The 18,324-nt window shown below is 44.3% G+C and overlaps 1 protein-coding gene across 1 annotated transcript in view; it reads left to right on the forward strand.

The window, feature by feature from the left end:
• Window positions 1-351: 351 nt before the first annotated feature.
• The window catches only part of nrde2 (NRDE-2, necessary for RNA interference, domain containing), a 19,898-nt gene continuing 1,925 nt past the window's right edge, over window positions 352-18,324 (forward strand). The window contains 19 exon segments of the mRNA XM_080750036.1: window positions 352-418; window positions 1,346-1,454; window positions 1,982-2,203; window positions 2,881-3,021; window positions 3,183-3,442; window positions 3,814-4,040; window positions 4,818-5,027; window positions 5,666-5,855; window positions 7,334-7,467; window positions 8,325-8,445; window positions 9,909-10,081; window positions 10,574-10,745; window positions 11,524-11,744; window positions 13,236-13,560; window positions 14,197-14,412; window positions 14,701-15,098; window positions 15,360-15,499; window positions 16,185-16,270; window positions 16,273-16,325. Of these exon segments, the coding sequence (XP_080606162.1) occupies window positions 358-418; window positions 1,346-1,454; window positions 1,982-2,203; window positions 2,881-3,021; window positions 3,183-3,442; window positions 3,814-4,040; window positions 4,818-5,027; window positions 5,666-5,855; window positions 7,334-7,467; window positions 8,325-8,445; window positions 9,909-10,081; window positions 10,574-10,745; window positions 11,524-11,744; window positions 13,236-13,560; window positions 14,197-14,412; window positions 14,701-15,098; window positions 15,360-15,499; window positions 16,185-16,270; window positions 16,273-16,325 (3,459 nt within the window). The 5' untranslated portion in view covers window positions 352-357.

Genomic DNA, 18,324 nt, shown 5'->3' on the forward strand with positions numbered 1-18,324 from the left:
CACGCCCACCTACACGGTGGTGCGCGTTATTGAGCGTTAACTATCAATGCATCGTTACCATGGTAACGTCAACAACGGCAGTGATACGTCGGCAGCGCTACGTGACACGCCCACTTACGTGGCACGGCACGGCACGCCCATCTAACGGCTGAAGCAGCGCGCATCAGCTTATGAATCAAAGTCAACTGTTTGTTATATTTTAGGTTTTAGCTTAAAATGACATGATGTGTGTTTTGTTCCTGAATCGAGGAGTGATCATGACCTGGAAATCATGTATTTATGTAGTCATTACTACATTAATAGACGATACGTGACGTCATATCCTCGCGACTGTTGTTTACATGCGACAAAACCAACATGGCGCTGTTTCCAGCTTTTGCAGGAGGAGCAGCGAACAATGTTGAAGATTCGTCTAAAGGTGATCTTACATTCTGCGTCTAAAAGTCAACTAGAAGTATTATTTTAACATCGTTGATTGTCAAATGCAGACAAACCTAGCATCAAAGCCAGCTAGCTGACGTTAGCCAACATTACATGATGGGCTACTCACTGTAGGCCTACTCAGGAGGAGGACAGACAGTCTGTCTATATCAGGGGTCTTCAACGTTTTCAGGCCAAGGACCCTTAATTTAGAGAGAGATGAAGCAGGGACCCCATAGCCCCATATAGAACCTCACCCCAGGACGCAGCGACGGGTGAGGTTCTATATGGGGCTAGGACCCCCACAACCTTTTCATAGATTCCATATTGTGTCATCGTTTGACAGCACAATCATAAGTGTATTTTGGATTCAATCAATTCAATTTGTGTGATATTTAACCACTTGAGCCGTTGTCATTACCTAATAAACTTGACCTTTCACTGTACTTAGCCTGCTCTTTTCCCCTCTACACCAAGCCTCTTTGCTGAAAATAGCCGATCTACAAGCTCAGAATATGGACACTAGGGCTCAAGTGGTTAATATCAAAAAGTCACTCAAGGATTTGGAGGACCCCATGTAGTAACTCTGAGGACCTCCTGTTGAAAACCCCTGGCATGGTCAGACTAACATCAATGGGCTTTTATTTTATTTCATTTAGCTCTGGCAGATTCGTCCGGGTTTCCAGGCTATAAATAAAATAGCCATGCATGTTTAGAGTAATATCAGCTCTACCATTCCAAATCTCTGTGGTGATGTCACAGTCACATAAGTAGTAAGTACGTATAACCACTGTCTTTGCTGTATCGTTTTGTCAACAATAGCTGCTCTTTTTGGCGAATATTGTCCCCAGAATATGGATGCTGGGGTTCAAGTGGTAAAATGGATGCTTTTCCAAATCACACTCTCTCTCCCACTACCTGTCAGATTTAGACTGGCTGAACAACAAGAGTTTTCGGACTGATGATGCCTTCTCTCTCCACTTACGGACCTTGGAGAAGAAGACCAGCAAGAGGGCAGACCAAGAGCACCCAAGGTAAAACACTGAACAATCTGCCTTGGCTTTAAAACAGGATTCTGTAGGAACAGGAACAGTGGGTAAAGGTCTGGTTCAAGACGAGCTGTGTAGCATCTTCATATCTAAATATGAGATGTCTTTGTTGTGTAGTGTACATGAAAGAACAATCGATGTGAATGAACCAGCTAAAAGGATGTTTTATTTTTAGATGTGTTTGACAATATTTTATGTACATTCTTTATCATATCTGTTACTCCACTGGTACCTGAAGTGTTTATACGACTTTTTCATATTCGAAATTGGTAAATATGGGTTATGGATATAGGCCAGAAATATCACATTGGCGCTTCCCTAATTTAATGTATTATCCATTTGTAACGCAAGAGTATGCAAACGTAACCAAATGGTCTGTGTACAACCATAACCCCACTCTGCTTCACAATGCTGGTCCACCTTGTCCTTCTTTTAACTCTTGCATCAACATTCAGTTCATCTGTGATAACTTACATCACAACTGAACTGTGCTCAACCTCCCCGATCCTCAGGCTAGGCAGAGAGGCGAGTTCCGAAGAAGAAGAGGAGGAGGAGGAGGAGAAGGGGCAGAAAGAGGAAGACAGAGATGAGCCACCGAAGAAGAAGAAAAAGAAGAAGGAGAAGAAGCGTAAGAAAAAGAAAAAGCACAAGAAAAGGAGTGAGCGGTCGTCAGACAGCAGCGGCTCTGACTCTGACACCATCTACCCCAGTGACCTGAAGAGGGACACAGACAGGTAGTACAAACACATATTATACACACACCAGAGACCTACGCATGAGGGACTTTTGGAATGTTCCTCCAAAATATATACCGTATGAACATTTCTAAGTTATTTACCTTTTCATGCCGTATTTAATTATTCCGATTTTGCAAGGCAGAATGAATCACTGGTGTTTTTACATCAGCAATACTGCAAACGGAAATAAATCTTCCATTTGCAGTAATGCCAATATATTTCCAATATATTTCCACATTTGCTTGCAGACATATTGGTCCATACAGTATATTGTACATCGGCTGGCATACCAACATACCAGTCGATGCTTTTAAACATCCATTAAAAGCATACTTGCACGCAGTTAGTTCTCTTTTCCCCACTCATACTGTACATTTACACGCACTAAATAACAACCAGAGAGAAGTTGACATTTCATATACATGGACACACAACCATGCCTGTATGCTATCCTATTTAATTGTTAAATCAATGCTAAAGACTAGTGTACAAATGAGAACCAAATTAATTGAGACAATTAGAATTTGACTGTTTATGTCAGGGTTACACACTTTTGTGATGACTTTAAATGTGTGTGTGTGTGTGTGTGTGTGTGTGTGTGTGTGTGTGTGTGTGTGTGTGTGTGCGTGTGTACGTGTGCGTGTGTACGTGTGCGTGTCTGTGCGTGCGACCAGTCCTCAGGCCGCTCCGTTGGCCAGTCGTTTCTCCTGGTTGGATGACATAAAGTGTCCCACACAGCAGCCCTTCTGTGTGGACCCCAAACCTGACGCTGCCAACTGGACCTACCGGTCCCTCTACAGGGGAGACGTAGCCACGTACGTACAGTAGCTCACTCTCTCTACTTCCCCACTTTGAGAACCACTGGTCTAGGCCACCTTTTCAGGCCGTGACCCCCAAAATAATCATATTTTAACTGGGGACATGTTTCCTCTCTCTGTCTCACTCTGTGTGTCTCTCATCCTCGTATGTGTTGCAGGTACAGAAGAAAAGGCAGCTCATCGTTGGGTCTGGACCCTCGCAAACAGCAGGTGAGCTGGGAGGATTCCGAGGCAAGCAAGAAACAGAAGGCCAAAGACAAGAAGAGGTTGGAGAGATACTTCTCCTCGACCAGTCGCCAAATGCTGCGATCTGAGTCCGCCGTGCCTACTTTACCCACAATTCCAGAGGGCAGTGACGATGTCATCATCGGCCCCGTGTCCTATCTCCCTCTGGGGGGTGACGTCACAGGAACGATGGGTAAGGAATAAGGATGATGATGTTGTTTTAGTTTTAGTTTTTTCCCAATTCATTCATGCTTTATTTGCATGAATACTTAGTATAACATAAGAGAAAAAAACATATGCTGTGTGATTATGGATAATACGATGTTCCTGACAATTTACATTTTAGGCATTTAACAGAGTTACATTAAGCAAGGTAAACACATACATCAATCTAGGATCATAAGTAAATAAAGCAAAACCTACAAACAATATCATATATTATTATATTATATATATTATATAATATAATATATATATATATTATACTTTTAAAAACATCAATGCACAACGCACCTTCCGCTTAGCCATAACCCTCTAACCTGCAACATTTATTTGCCTACACAGGGGCTCGAGTGGAGACGTCATGTGTAAATCCCCTGGGCGTTTACGACTCCTCTACCGAGTGCTGGCTGCAAGGGAAGGGACAACGTGCAGACGAGCAGACGGACGGCCAGCCGCAGGACACACACAAGGGTGGGACCCTGCTGGTCGGGAGGACCGAGGACTTCAATAGGCGGCTCAGAGAGACGCCGTCAGACACTCAGCTGTGGATAGAGTTCATGCGATACCAGGTACAGTGCAGTACAACTGTACTTTTTTTAACTTCACTGAGGATTCCTTTTTATTCTCTACTGATGGGGTCGCCAAAAAATGTTCCTCATAATATGGGGTCGTGCTAGAAGAATGTTTGAGAACCCCTGCACTAGTTTATACTGTCTAGCCGATATACTGCTATTTTCAAAACAATAAAAAAAGAAAATAATAATAATAAAAATCAAACCTCGGTTTGAAGTGAAGCGGTGAACTTTTATTCTATGTGTTCTAGAGTTATGAACTCTGTGATCTATACATTCTTTATATTCTGAATGAATGAATGATTTTATCTGGAGGGCCGAATTGTCATGTGAAGCTTGACCAATCCTCAAAGTATCCAATCATCAGACCGGGACGGACACTACACACATATTCTGGACGTACGGGACAGATAAAACCTGTTCATTCTGGACTGAAATGACCATATATGGACATGAGGTGACAGACATTTTGTTTTTGATAAAACCTGTTCATTCTGGACTGAAATGACCATATATGGACATGGGACACACATTTTGTTTTTGATAAAAAAAACCTGTTCATTCTGGACTGAAATGACCATATATGGACATGGGACACACAAAGCCACTCCTTGGAAGCGGCTTTCACCGCTTCAAAAATAACAACACAAATGTTCTCATCCCTCCTGTATTCCTTTCAGATTTTTGGGGGTGGTCCATTACCAAATACCTGTGAATTTGGGGGTCCTTGACATGAAAATGTTATTACCTTCACCCCTCTCTCTCTCTCCCCAGGATGAGCAGAGTGCTGCAGCGTTTGGGGGCGAGGGTGAGGCAGTGGAGCACCACAGGGCCTCGTACCGGGCGGTCCAGGAGAAGAAGCTGAGTATAGCGGAGCGCGCGCTGGCCGCCAACCCCAGCTGTGTGGAGCTGCAGCTGGAGAGGCTGAGCATCTGCCAGGAGCTGTGGGAACCCTCTACCCTGGCCAAAGAGTGGAAGAAACTGGTCAGTCTTAGCCTCGCAACAGCCAGACTCTCTGGGACCTGGCAAATATGTCTTTTTCAGGCAGAAATTCAAAAGTGCAAACTGTTGTTCTGTTTTAAGTTGTGAAAGTTCTGAGTATAGGGAAACCAACTTTTCGGTAGCAAACTGCCTTCTTCAGCGTATAGGGTATCTCCCAAAAAAGTTGTTTTGAATGGATAAAAGAAAAACATTTTAAATACATTGAAATAAAAAAATATATAAAAAATGATCGCGGTATAAATGCGGTTATGAACTCGACACGCGGTATGTATTACACAACCGCGGTATTGTGGTTATTGCACCCAGCCCTAATTGTATGTTGTGAAGTCATGGGAACCACTGACTCTATGCCCATATATGGAGATCCCTGATGTCATCAATATTAAGCCCATATCTAACCGGACTTCATATGGGAATGCCCATATATGGAGGAAGACAGGGCATAAACAGGTGACATCACAGTGATGTCAGATACTCCGAGCAGGGATCTCCATACATGGGCATAAAAGGGATTCTGTTTGGGATCTCCATATATAGGCATAAAAGGGATTGTATCCCAGATGATGCCCTGTTAGGAAAACTATCTATAATTCTTGGAACTGTTTTCTGACACATTGCAGGTGTTCCTCCACCCAAACAGTGCCCCCTTGTGGCGGCGGTACCTGCTGTTCACCCAGAGCCATTTCAGCACCTTCACCGTGTCCAAGGTGAACGCCGCGTACGGCAAGTGTCTGAGCACGCTCAGTGCGGTCCATGACGGCAGCATGGTGTCCCATCCCGCCCTGCCGGGGACAGAGGAGGGCATGCTGGGTAATAAACGCACTCTTGTCTTGTTGGTTTTCTGTGATATGACCGTGAACGCTGGTACCGAAGGCGAGGCGCTAAATCGGCTGAGGTTTTGGACAAGGTTAACACCCCCTCACGGCTTGGGAGCTTTCTTTGAGTTTTGAGTGTAGGAACATTTTCATAAAATACCAAAGAAGTGTTTATTTTCGCCCACTTCCACTTATGCTTTCTGCGGAGACTTTGGTTCTCTCCAAGCCCAGAATCAAATGAAATCCAATCCACTTGTAGAGTACATTTAAAAACAACATCATTGAAGCAAAGTGCTCTACACTCTACAACAGTGGTTCTCAACCTTTTCAGGCCGCGACCCCCAAAATAATCATATTTACACTGGGGACCCCCCCACCCTGCACAAGCACTTGGAATTGTAGGAGTTGGCATTACATTTAGTTTGACTCGATCTATTTCATTGTGAAAATAGCAGATCTACATGCTCACAACGCCTCGCGTTGCGAGGCGTTGTGAGCATGTAGATCGGCTATTTTCACAATTTCAGCCTCTAATATTTGACAATTTGACCAATGTTTGACCAGAGGTAATTGAAATGTCTTTAAAGTCCTTAAATTGTCACTTTAGAAATGTGCAGATACCCTCATACACTTAAACTTTATGTTGGTTTGTTTAATGCTGGGTGAGAAAACAATGTTAGCATTTAGCTTAACATCTGGGGACCCCCCAAAATAATTTGGGGACCCCTCTGGGGGTCCCGACCCACAGGTTGAGAACCACTGCTCTACAAAAGAAAGGAAAAAGATAACAACAATAAAAACAACACTGTTTAGATACACTGACTCACAGGAAACATAAAGGGCCTGATACACTTGGTATCTTGTCTTTTCCATCATCAACTCGTAAACATCAACTCTCAGTCGGTCTGGCTTCAAACCCAGAACAGTATGGGTGCATTAACAGGCCAGGGCCACCAGGGTGTCTCCAAGGCTCTCTTTTAACCTCTGCTCATGAAGCGCCTCACTGCCTAACCACTTTCAACCTGCTCCACATCCCTATGTTTTTGGCATGTCATTGTTGGGGGAGGGTTAGGGCTGTCACGATATGACATTTTACATGACGATTAATTGTCACTCAAATAATTGGCGATTAACGATTTAATTGTGTTTTTGTCGTTGATAATTACATTTCTGTTTGGCTTTTAGGCTTTGAAGTTGTACATGCTAGATATGACACATAACCTAAATATACAAAGAAATTACTGACATATTTGACAACTTACTACTTAAAAAATAGCTCACAACGCGTCGCGATGCGACGCGTTGTGAGCTTGTAGATCAGCTATTTCCACTATTTCGGACATTTTTCAACATTCACGATTATGACGATTATGACAAAATAATTGCGATAATGTCAAATAATCACGATTAGACGATTATGTAATAATTGTGACAGCCCTATGCGTGTGCGCATGCGTGTGTGTGTGTGTGTAGATATCTTCACTCAGCAGTGTCACTTCCTGCGTCAGAGCGGTCAGTCGGAGAAGGCCATCTCTCTGTTCCAGGCCCTCGTCGACTTCACCTTCTACAAGCCTGACAGCGTCCAGCACCTGTCCACCAGGCAGCAGGTACACACACACACACACACACACACACACACACACACACACACACACACACACAGGGGTTACAGTTCTCAGTCCTGGGGACTGATTTCAGTCTTGAGGATTCCATAGGCCAGGGGCTATTTCTGAGATCAGTGCAGATCCGTAAAAATAAAATAAAATAAGGGGGAGGTATAGCGAAGTCGTCAAAACGCTAGTCAAGTGATCTCCAAACTAAAAAGCAGTTATATTTTCAAGATATGAGTTTTTGAATTGGCCAGACTAGCAATAGAACACAACAGAACTCCAGAAGATACTTCTATAAAATGAAGCATGGATTGGCACACACACATTCAGTGAAGGCAGTTCAGAACTTCAGGGATACACACCAAATATTGGTGTGTGCTGCGTGCGTCATATTTCTGAAATCACATATTGGGACATGGTCTGAAAATAGTCTTGGGATTTCTTTTGGCTTTAACCCTTGCACACACACACACACACACACACACACACACACACACACACACACACAATGCAGGTATACAGAACACAGCGCAGGATTAGGGTTGGGCTCCTTTAGAATTTTAATGATTCTGGTTCCGTAGCGATTCCCTTGAACGTCTTCTGTATTCTGTACATTTTACTTTTACTCAAGTGCAAGTCAATTTAGAATTCCAGACTTTTACTTGTAACAGAGTTTTTCTACATTGCAGTATTGATACTTTTAAGTAAAAAAAAAAAGAAAATAATTCCACCACTCTGTGTGTGTGTGTGTGTGTGTGTGTGTGTGTGTGTGTGTGTGTGTGTGTGTGTGTGTGTGTGTGTGTGTGTGTGTGTGTGTGTGTGTGTGTGTGTGTGTGTGTGTGTGATGTGAATAGGTGGAGTTCTTCGAGACGTTCTGGGACAGTGGGGAGGCGAGGGTCGGGGAGGTGGGAGCACGTGGTTGGAAGGCCTGGATGCTCCAACAGGAGAGAGGAGGATGGCTTCAACCTAGCGCAGGTAGCGCACACACACACACACACACACACACACACACACACACTAGGGCATTCACCAAATATTCGAATATTCGAATATCAAAGTCACTATTCAACTTTGTTCACCGAAAGTCGAATATTCGCTTATTATTTTTTTATTGTTTTGTCTTTAAAAAAAAATATATATATTTATTCATGGTTTATAAAGCTTGGCTTGAAAGGAAGTCATAAGAACCCTGACAAGCACTTGGAATTCTAAGTATTACATTTAATGTGACTCTGTTCCGCAGATAAATATTGTGAAAATAGCAGATCTACATGCTCACAACGCCTCGCAGCGCGAGGCGTTGTGAGCATGTATATCGGCTATTTTCACAATGTCCCCCTCTTGCTTACTTAATATTTGACAGTTTGGTCAGTTTGGCCAGTCCTGTCGAATATTCGACTATTCGAATACTTTGAGGTCGAATAATTCGAATACTAAAAATCACTATTCGTGAACACACACACACACACACACACACACACACACACACACACACACACACTAGGGCATTCACCAAATATTCGACTATTCGAATATTCGAATATCAAAGTCACTATTCAACTTTGTTCATATTCGCTTATTATTTTTTTATTGTTTTGTCTTTAAAAATATAGATATATATTTATTCATGGTTTATAAAGCTTGGCTTGAAAGGAAGTCATCAAGAACCCTGACAAGCACTTGGAATTCTAAGTATTACATTTAATGTGACTCTGTTCCGCAGATAAATATTGTGAAAATAGCAGATCTACATGCTCACAACGCCTCGCAGCGCGAGGCGTTGTGAGCATGTAGATCGGCTATTTTCACAATGTTCCCCTCTTGCTTACTTAATATTTGACAGTTTGGTCAGTTTGGCCAGTCCTGTCGAATATTCGACTATTCGAATACTTTGAGGTCGAATCATTCGAATACTAAAAATCACTATTCGTGAACACACACACACACACACACACACACACATACACACATACACACACACACACTCTCCTCACAGGGGATTAGATAAACCTAAAGTTCCCGCTCGCCTACACTATCACGTTACTTTGTTTGGTTCATGTCTTTTTGAAGCTTAGCTTTGAAAATCCCGGTGTGTGCTCTGTGTAATATAACAAACTATTAACCTGCTCTTTAGAGATGTACAGTTACACTGGTTTGATGCAGCGGGGCATACACCTCAGACTGGGTGTACCGTATAATATACCGCTTATATTATATTCATAGCCTCTGCAATACTAAATGAGTCAGGGCAGGAATAGAGCAAAGAAAGAGGTATTGTAAAGCTCCTTTGGGGTGTTGTTTCGGTGAGAGAAATATTTAAAATGTACATTTATTTAACAGAGGATTTAAACTACACCGGGGGTGGGCTATGACTCGTCCACCATTTCTGTGTGTGTCTTTGTGTGTAATTGTGTGTGTGTGTGTGTGTGTGTCCTCAGAGGAGGAAGACGAGGAGGAGGATGAGGAAGAGGAGGTGAAGGACCGCAGCCAGCCCAGATGGAGGATCTGGTTGGACGTGGAGACGTCCAGAGAAGCAGCTCATTGGCTGCCCTGGAGGCCCGACAAAACCAGGGGCCAATCGGTGGAGGACTGTGAAGACCCAGACAGACAGGTGATTGATAGTTTTAATTATGTATTTGTCAGACATGTAAACAGCACAAAGTAGTCAGACATCAGGGATGACAAAAACAGTCCTGGGGACTTGTTTCCATTGTGGTTCTACTGTATGTATTCTATTCATCAACACGTTATTGGCTCTCAAAAGTGACTTGAGTGTGTAAAGATCTTAGCTTGCTTAACATAGCAAGAATAACACAATAATACATGTCATCAAAAAACTATAAATGTAACACATTTCACTTTCAGCCAAGAGCCTTCGAGGTTGCGTGCCAGTAAAACGGTGGAAATGTAATTGATTTGAAAATTGGGTGTTTTGAGTGTTCTTGATGGTATGTATACCGGACTTGGGGGTTCAGCACTACACTGATACCGACCTGCGCGCGCATCTAGGTTTTTATCAGTGTAACGTGGACCAGAAATGCATTAATTGTTGAGGCACAACCTCTTTCTAACACTCTTTTCTCACTCGTGTCTTTCCTCACAGGTCCTGTTTGACGACATCGGTCCGTCTCTGATCCGGCTGTCCTCTCCAGACCTGCGGCTGCGTCTTGTCCTCTCCTTCCTGGCCTTCCTGGGTCTGCCTGTGGACCCTGTGCTCTCTGGCGCCCCCTGTCAGCCCAGCCTGCTCCTGGATGACCTTTCTCTGCTCACTCAGGGTACTGACAATGAATGGTTGTATTGGACCATGTGCACTATACTCATTTTCCCTATGTCCTAGTCTTTTGAATACAATTCCATTTAGTTTTTGTCATCTGGAATGTTATAGTTTTAGTCTAGGTGTAGTTGACTAAATATCATAAGTCTGCAGACTAAATCTACAATTGATTTAGTCGACACCTTGTGAGCTTGTAGATCGCCTATTTTTAACGCTGGGCCTCCCTAGGCCATCTGGTAATCAGAAGGTCACTGGTCCCAGAGTTGTATTTCCTTAACCCCAGATCGGCTTAAAATCGATTATGGATAATAAAGAAAACACCTAGTGTAAAGTGAGCGGTGCCACTAGACTCAGGAACAATGTTAAATCCCTGTCCATTCATTTCAAGGCTGCTCTGTAGTGGTGCCCACAGACATAGAAAGGTAGACGCCTCTTCCGGCTGGGGGGTGCTGGTCCAAGACTCCTGGCAAGCCTCCCAATAACTCTACGCAAGCCTCCAGAATTCTGAGGCGGGGCTCTTGGGAATTCTGAAGGAGGCTTCCTTGTGCGTCACAGAATGGGAAGCTCGGTAGTCCAATCAGATGCAGGACTGGCAGGACTCCCTCTTTCCCATTGGAGGGGGCAGAGTGCCTTCCGCAGTTCCACAGTTATGCACTTCCGCCAGAGGTGTTTGACCAGTCGCGCTAATGAACTGCAGCGGCGGAGGAGGTATCTAGCTTTTTATATCTGTGGTGGTGCCTCCTCAAAGTCACCGGTATCACTTCCTGTTTCCCCCAAAGGCAACGGCCTTCAGCAACCCCTGACCTGCCACGACCTCCTGAACGTGGGCGTCCACCCTGTGGGTCACATGACCACCCTGCTGGGGAGCAGGAAGTGGGCGGGGCTGGGGAAGCAGGGCGAAGACTTCGTCGCCAACGCCTTCCACATGCTCCTCCCACAGGTCCCCGCCCGCCACCGAGCCGCCCTGTCGCTCAGCTGGCTGCGCTACGAGAAACTCAAGGTAAGGGCAATGGGCTCTATGCACAGCAGCCATATTGGAAAGAAATTGGGCCCCATAAGGGTCCATTTGGTTCCATTTGTACACTCTCAGAGTTATGATGGTCCTTGAAATTAAAAGGTTAATTTCACTGTGCAAAATAAAATGCAAAGAGAACAGTGTAGTTCCTCAGGAAACTGGGATCCCAGGTAAACCAAGAACCTCACATCAGTCTAAACCATATACAATCAAAATAGCAATCTGTACATTGAAACTATAGGATACCAGGTAAACAATGAACCTAGCATGTAGGATTGTCTGGCCTACTACTGTTGTCTTGTCTCACACAGGGATGGGTTACAGCTACTTTTGACCGCAATATGCAATTTACAATGTAGGCATTTAGCAGACGCACTTATCCAGAGTGACTTACAATAAACACAGTAAATATTCATGTTCCATATGTAGAATGCAGAGAGAACAGTTAGTGCCTGGGACAAGAAACTGGGACACAGAACAACAATGAACCTAGCATCTGTCCAGCTACTGACTATACCAGAACTAAGCCAACCATGCCTGTGAAACCTTCATGGTTTCTGCCTTTGTTTCCATATTCTTCAGATAAGGTTCTCAGAACTTGGGTAGAGTTATAATCAAAACATTAAAAAAAACATCACAGAATCACAGGTTCTGAAAGATTTCAGGTTATGTTAGGTGCTGGGTTACCCTTCATAGTCGAAAAGGGACATATTTAATGAAGAAGAACCCATGTATTATTAATAATAGACATGTATTATTTATGTGGGGGGAATGAGGTGGAGAATTCCATTTTAGCAGTCTCCATCTTTCTACTTTTTAGCTGTTTCATCCAAGTTTTTCAGAAGATTTCAGAAATGTACATTGTTGAAAATTGTCTAGTTAAGATTTAGTGGTACCAGGACAAAATTAGCGGCATATTGAAATTGAATAATGTTTTTTGGTCTATTGAATATGGGGACATCACCGTTTTAAAACAGCATAAGCTGGGGAACAGTAGCTGAGCTGACAGTGCAGGAAAATAACTTACTCTCAGCTCTGATTCAGGTCAATTTGGCCATCTCTCTCGCAGTTCGTGGAGTGCAACACTGTCTTGTGTTTTATTTATTTATAAGGCCTTGTGTGGTAACTTAAGCTCCCTTTGTATCTATCCTCACTTTTATAAAATCAAATAATACTGGACATTTAACACGCTCACAGACGCAATAAATATTGCAGTACATGTATAAACAGTGAACAAGGAAAGGACATAGTGATTGCACCAGTGTCATGTAAATTTATATTTATCTGCATCTGTGATTCGTTTTAATGTGGTTTAAATTATTGTTTGGTTCACATGCTGCGATCAGAGCGTCCTTGGAAAAAGAAAGTTTGCTGTCATTGGTCTTGGCCATAATCAATAAAGGGCAAAGAACTTAAGAGCTGTGAGATGAGTTTTGGATCAAAATGTGTGTGTGCGTGCGTGCGTGCGTGCACCAGGTCTGGCGCTGCGTGCACGGCAGCAGCAAGAAGCGCCTCCGCTCTCAGGGCAAGAGCAGCAAGCGCGTGGCCAAGCGGCTGCTCAAGGAAACGGACAACCGCTCGTCGCTGGCGCTCTGGCGGGAGTACGCCCACCTGGAGTGGCTGCTGGGTAACCGCGACGACGCCCGCAAGGTGTTCTCCACGGCGGTGGCGGCGGCGGGCACGGCCCCCGGAGCCAAGGCGCCGCTGGGCGACCGCCCCGACCTCTGCGAGCTCTGCCTGCTGTGGGCCCAGCTAGAGGTGGAGGAGGAGGAGGAAGAGGACAGGAGAAAAGGAGCGGAGGGTAGGCCTGTCACAGTTATTACATCATCGTCTAATCACAATTATTTGACATATTTTGTCACAATCATAATCGTTTCCATGTTGAAAAAGGTTCATACATTTTGAAACATTTTCAAAAATAGTGGGAATAGCAGATCCACAAGCTCACTACGCATCGCATTGCGACACGTTGTGAGCTTGTAGATCGTCTATTTCCACTATAAATGTTCTTTTTAAAGTATAAGGTTGTCAAATATGTCACTCATTTCTTTGTATCTTTGGGTTAAGGGGCATATCTGCATATGCAAGGTCAAAGCCTAAAAGTCGTTAATCGCAATTATTTGAGTGGCGATTAAGCGTCACGTGAAATGTCATAATCGTGACAGCCCTAGCGGAGGGTAGGGCTGTCATGATTACAATTTTAAGTTGGCGATTTAATTGTCACACAAATGTTTTCGATTAACAATTTGAATTGTGTTTTTGGCATTGAATGTCGGAATATCTGAACACAACCTTTAATTTCTGTTTTGTGACGTGTTGTAAGTTTGTAGATCTGACATTTCTGCTATTTTCTTTTTAATGTATGAATATTATTCAACATGGAAACAATTATGACGATTGTGCAAAATAATTACAATTTATGTGATAATTTTGACAGGCCTAGCGGAGGGAGGAAGGCTAGGCCAACGGGAGGTGACCAGCTCTCCGGCGGTGTGCGTGCTGACCACACTAGCGGAGGGCACGGCCCCCTCCTCCCAGCAGCCCCTGTCCCCCGTCTCCATTCTGAAAGCCAGGAGGTCGTACGAGCAGAACCTAGCGGCCGGTCTGTCCGCGCTGGACCAAGCTCTACACAGTTCCCAGCACGAGGAAAAAGGTACGGTTTCTGACTGCGATGCTTGGTGCGGCAGGAATGTTTATTTGGATTTTTTACACACTTTGTCACTTTTGAGAACCAATAACGTTGTTCGAAGGCAAAATATGATGCTGTTTGGAATGTGTAAATCCCCAAACTCTCCCAAGTTGATGTGTCATCATAAATTACATGACAATAACGTCATAGACAGACAGGCCTCCAAGTTCTCTGATAACGGGTACTGCACTATGACCCTGACAATGAGTACTGCACTACTGTTCTCTCATGTCTTGTGTCATCACCCCTTAGGACTTCAAGAGGACGTTCTAGGGGAGCGGCTGCGTCTCAGAGGTCTGGTTGGCTGCCACGCTCTGTTCCAGTACCTCACCGTCGGCATTCAGGCCGCCGACGCCGTCTACGCCGAGGCCAGAGGGAGACTGGAGGGACGGCACGGCAAGCTAGGCAACGCCACGGAGGCCGCCTCGCCCGGCTCAGCCGCCGGTAGCGAGGAACACAGCCGCACGGGCGCGGCGGCCGCTAAGTGCAGGCTAGCGTGTGAGTGCGAGGCGCTGGCATTGCAACAAGCAGCCTTGCTGAGGCACCACACGGTCACCAGTGTGTTTCCACTGGCCACGCTAAGACTAACTCTGACATCGGCCCTCTCTGCCTGGCCCGGCAGTGCCCCCTTGTGGAGCTTGTACACACAGGTGAAGTCTTTTGCTAAAGACCACTTGTTTTGTTTTCTGAGCTCCCTAATCTTTGAGCTTTCTAATTGGATTAATTTGACAGCAAATGTTGATTTAGTTTTAGTAATCTGATATGTTTTTAGTTTTTGTCAAGATTTTAGTCGACTAAATCTACTGTTGATTTAGTCAGTGTTTTTTGGCAGGCCATGCTGATTTTGTTCTGTGCGTTCTGTCTTTCTTTCTTTCTCTGGCGTTCTCCTTCTCGCACTACCTGTGTTGCAGGTGGAGAACCGGTACCATAGCGCGGGCCGGGCTCGCCGCTTCTTCGACTCTGTGACACGGGGCAGCGGCAGCGTCGTGCCTCGTCTCTTCGCCATCGTCGCCGAACAACAAAGAAAGCGGCTTGTCGACGCCGCGCAGAGGTAAAAAATAATGATTATGTTGGGGGTTCATGGCCTGAAAAGGTTTGTACAACTGTCCTATCCCAGATGCCCATATTCAGTTTGATCCACGTTTCAACAAACTAAAGCGTCACAAATATTATAACAATTTAAAAATGTTCCAATCGACAAGCTCACAATGCATGTTATGCAACGTTGTTGTGAGCTTATAGATTGTCTATTTTCACTGTTCGACACCGTCGTACAACCAAGTATAAAATAGGATTCAAGTGGTTACCCTAATATCCCTATTCTGGGGGGGACATTCTGCAAAAATAGCCAATCTACAAGCTCACAATGCATCCCAAAAAGTGTCCCACGGTGTGAGAGGCTATTTTTGTAAAAGCTTGTAGATTGGCTATTTTACCACTACCTGCATGACATTTAAATAACTTTATTATATAACTATATTAGTACTCTATGACTCTAAGGGCTCTATTATGATCCAGGTCTTATGCCTTATGCCTTAACTTCTTTGCCTTTTTTTACTTTTTTTACTATATAGACACATTTTTCAAATAGCTGATCTGCAAGCTCACAACGTGCAGATGTAGATCAGCATTTGAAGTATTTAAAAATGTTTTTCAAAATAGTAAAAAAAAGGCAAAGAAGTTAAGTTATAAGACCTGGATCATAACAGAGCCCTAAGCCTGTTGCGCTTCCGTAGGTCTGGTTCCTATGGCGATACCCTGCCCATCCTGCCAGAGAATGGCCTTAGCAACCGCATCCGGGGCCTGTTTGAAAGCACCATAGCACGGAGACTGGAGCTCACTGTCCACTACTTTGGAGGATGTACATGCACTTTCTGGTGAGACAGGAAACAAGCACGCGCGCACACGTGCGCGCCGCGCGCACACACACACACGCACGCACGCACGCACACACAGACACACACGCTCACTCTAAGATAGAGTTCTCAACGGGCCTGAGAATTAAGGCCCGGCCCTAACTGGGCCCGAGTGGGCCGACCCGAAGCCCGGCCCGACCCTAACAATTATCATCATTTTCGGCCCGAAAACCCGAAAGCCTGAGAGAGAGAGAAAAAAAGAAACGTCGCCAGTAGGCAGCTGGCAGCACCAGTGTCTCAAATTACAACAGTGAGAGAACGGACATATAATAGTTGGCGAAATGGCAACTTCACGTGTTAAATTGTTCATGAAACATGCAAGGTTCTGCACAAAATGTGCTAACGTTAAATCCCTGTTGTTGTCAACAGTCAATCTCAATCATACAGCTCGCATCCTCTCTCTCCCTGCCGTTGTCGCTCCCTGCGTGATTTATGTTTCGGTCACGCATCAAATGCAGGCAGCTGGCTCGGCAGATCTATAAACCCAAAACGTGTTCATCTGGCTTGCATTCTGGGCTTGCAGATCTGTTTAGTGCGCGACACCACCTGATCACCATGCTTAAACATATACAACTCAGGCATGTAATAAGCGGCGCGCTGCGGCTGTAAACCCTTTAATATAAAACACAGACAGCAGCAAAGGACACTTGATTAACCAGAAAGCATAATGGAATTAATAATATCTTACCAGCCGAGATGATCGTCTCTATAAGGTAAGAGGATGGTGCTTTTAGGTTGGTCATGTTGATGTTGTTGTTAATACAATCCTCTTAAGTCCTTGTCAATAATATCCAGGTTGGTTCCGCTTTGAATGTACTTTTCTTGGATTTATAACTTATTAAAACTTGTGAAACTGCCTGTTGCCTTTTAATTTAACATGCAGCTCCAAACTTTCATCGTAGCCGCTCCACACGGAGCTAACGGTGACTCGCTGCCTGTGACAGACTTCCGTATATCCAAAGGTTTCGATTGTGACGTCATCACAACAACCAGACTGCTCTATGAGACTGATAGACTACACTTCCGTATGTGTCACCGATTATCCTTGGTCCATTGGTTAGGAACTTAGGCAGGTTTCAGTGCTGCGCTGAAGACAGGCAGACAGCGATATGCGCCTGTTCTCTGTTGCTTGAGTGACGGAGCCCGCCCCGGCCCGACTAATTATTATAATTTTTGGGCCCGGCTCGGCCCGATAACGTCGGGTCGGGCCGGGTAGGGTCGGGCTCGGGCCGAATTTGAGAACTCTACTCTAAGACCTTTTTTTTCCTGTCAGGAAATGTGTTAATCATTTACTCAAAAACACCAATAAAGCACCAGAGAAATGTACAGTACAGTACAATGTACAGTACAGTACAAGCGTTCAAAATCATTAAAATAACTATATAGACAGCTATAAATCGCGGATACTTCATTCACAATTTGAACTAGAGATTTTAAAATCAGGCAGAGTGACCATATTCCCTTCAGTTTCACAGACAACAACAACATCTCGTGATCTCAGACTAACAGTCAGATCTCTGTGCAAACTGTGCGATGGGAGTTTCCCCTAGCACAGCTTTATAAATGGAACAAGCCTGAGGCTACAAAAGGTCAGAGATGTCCGACCATCCCTGCAATGAAGAATTTAATGATAAAGGGCCTCACAAGTAGAGGGCCGTTGGGAACTCTACTCTAAGTCAGTGGTTCTCAACCTTTTCAGGCCGCGACACCCGAAATAATCATATTCTAACTGGGGACCCCCCCACTCTGCGAGCACTAAGAATTGAGGCATTACATTTTGTATAACACAGCACCTCGCGTTGCGAGGTGTTGTGAGCATGTAGATCGGCTATTTTCACAACTTCTGCCTCTAATATTTGACAATTTGACCAATATTTAATTTATCATTTTAGAGGTGTTAAAAAGTTCAGTGCATTGTGAGAACATAATATGTATGTTAATGTATCAAGACACCAAATAA

The sequence above is a fragment of the Nannobrachium achirus genome (assembly GCF_963921795.1).
Source record: "Nannobrachium achirus genome assembly, chromosome: 20".
Classification (NCBI taxonomy): Eukaryota; Metazoa; Chordata; class Actinopteri; order Myctophiformes; family Myctophidae; genus Nannobrachium; species Nannobrachium achirus.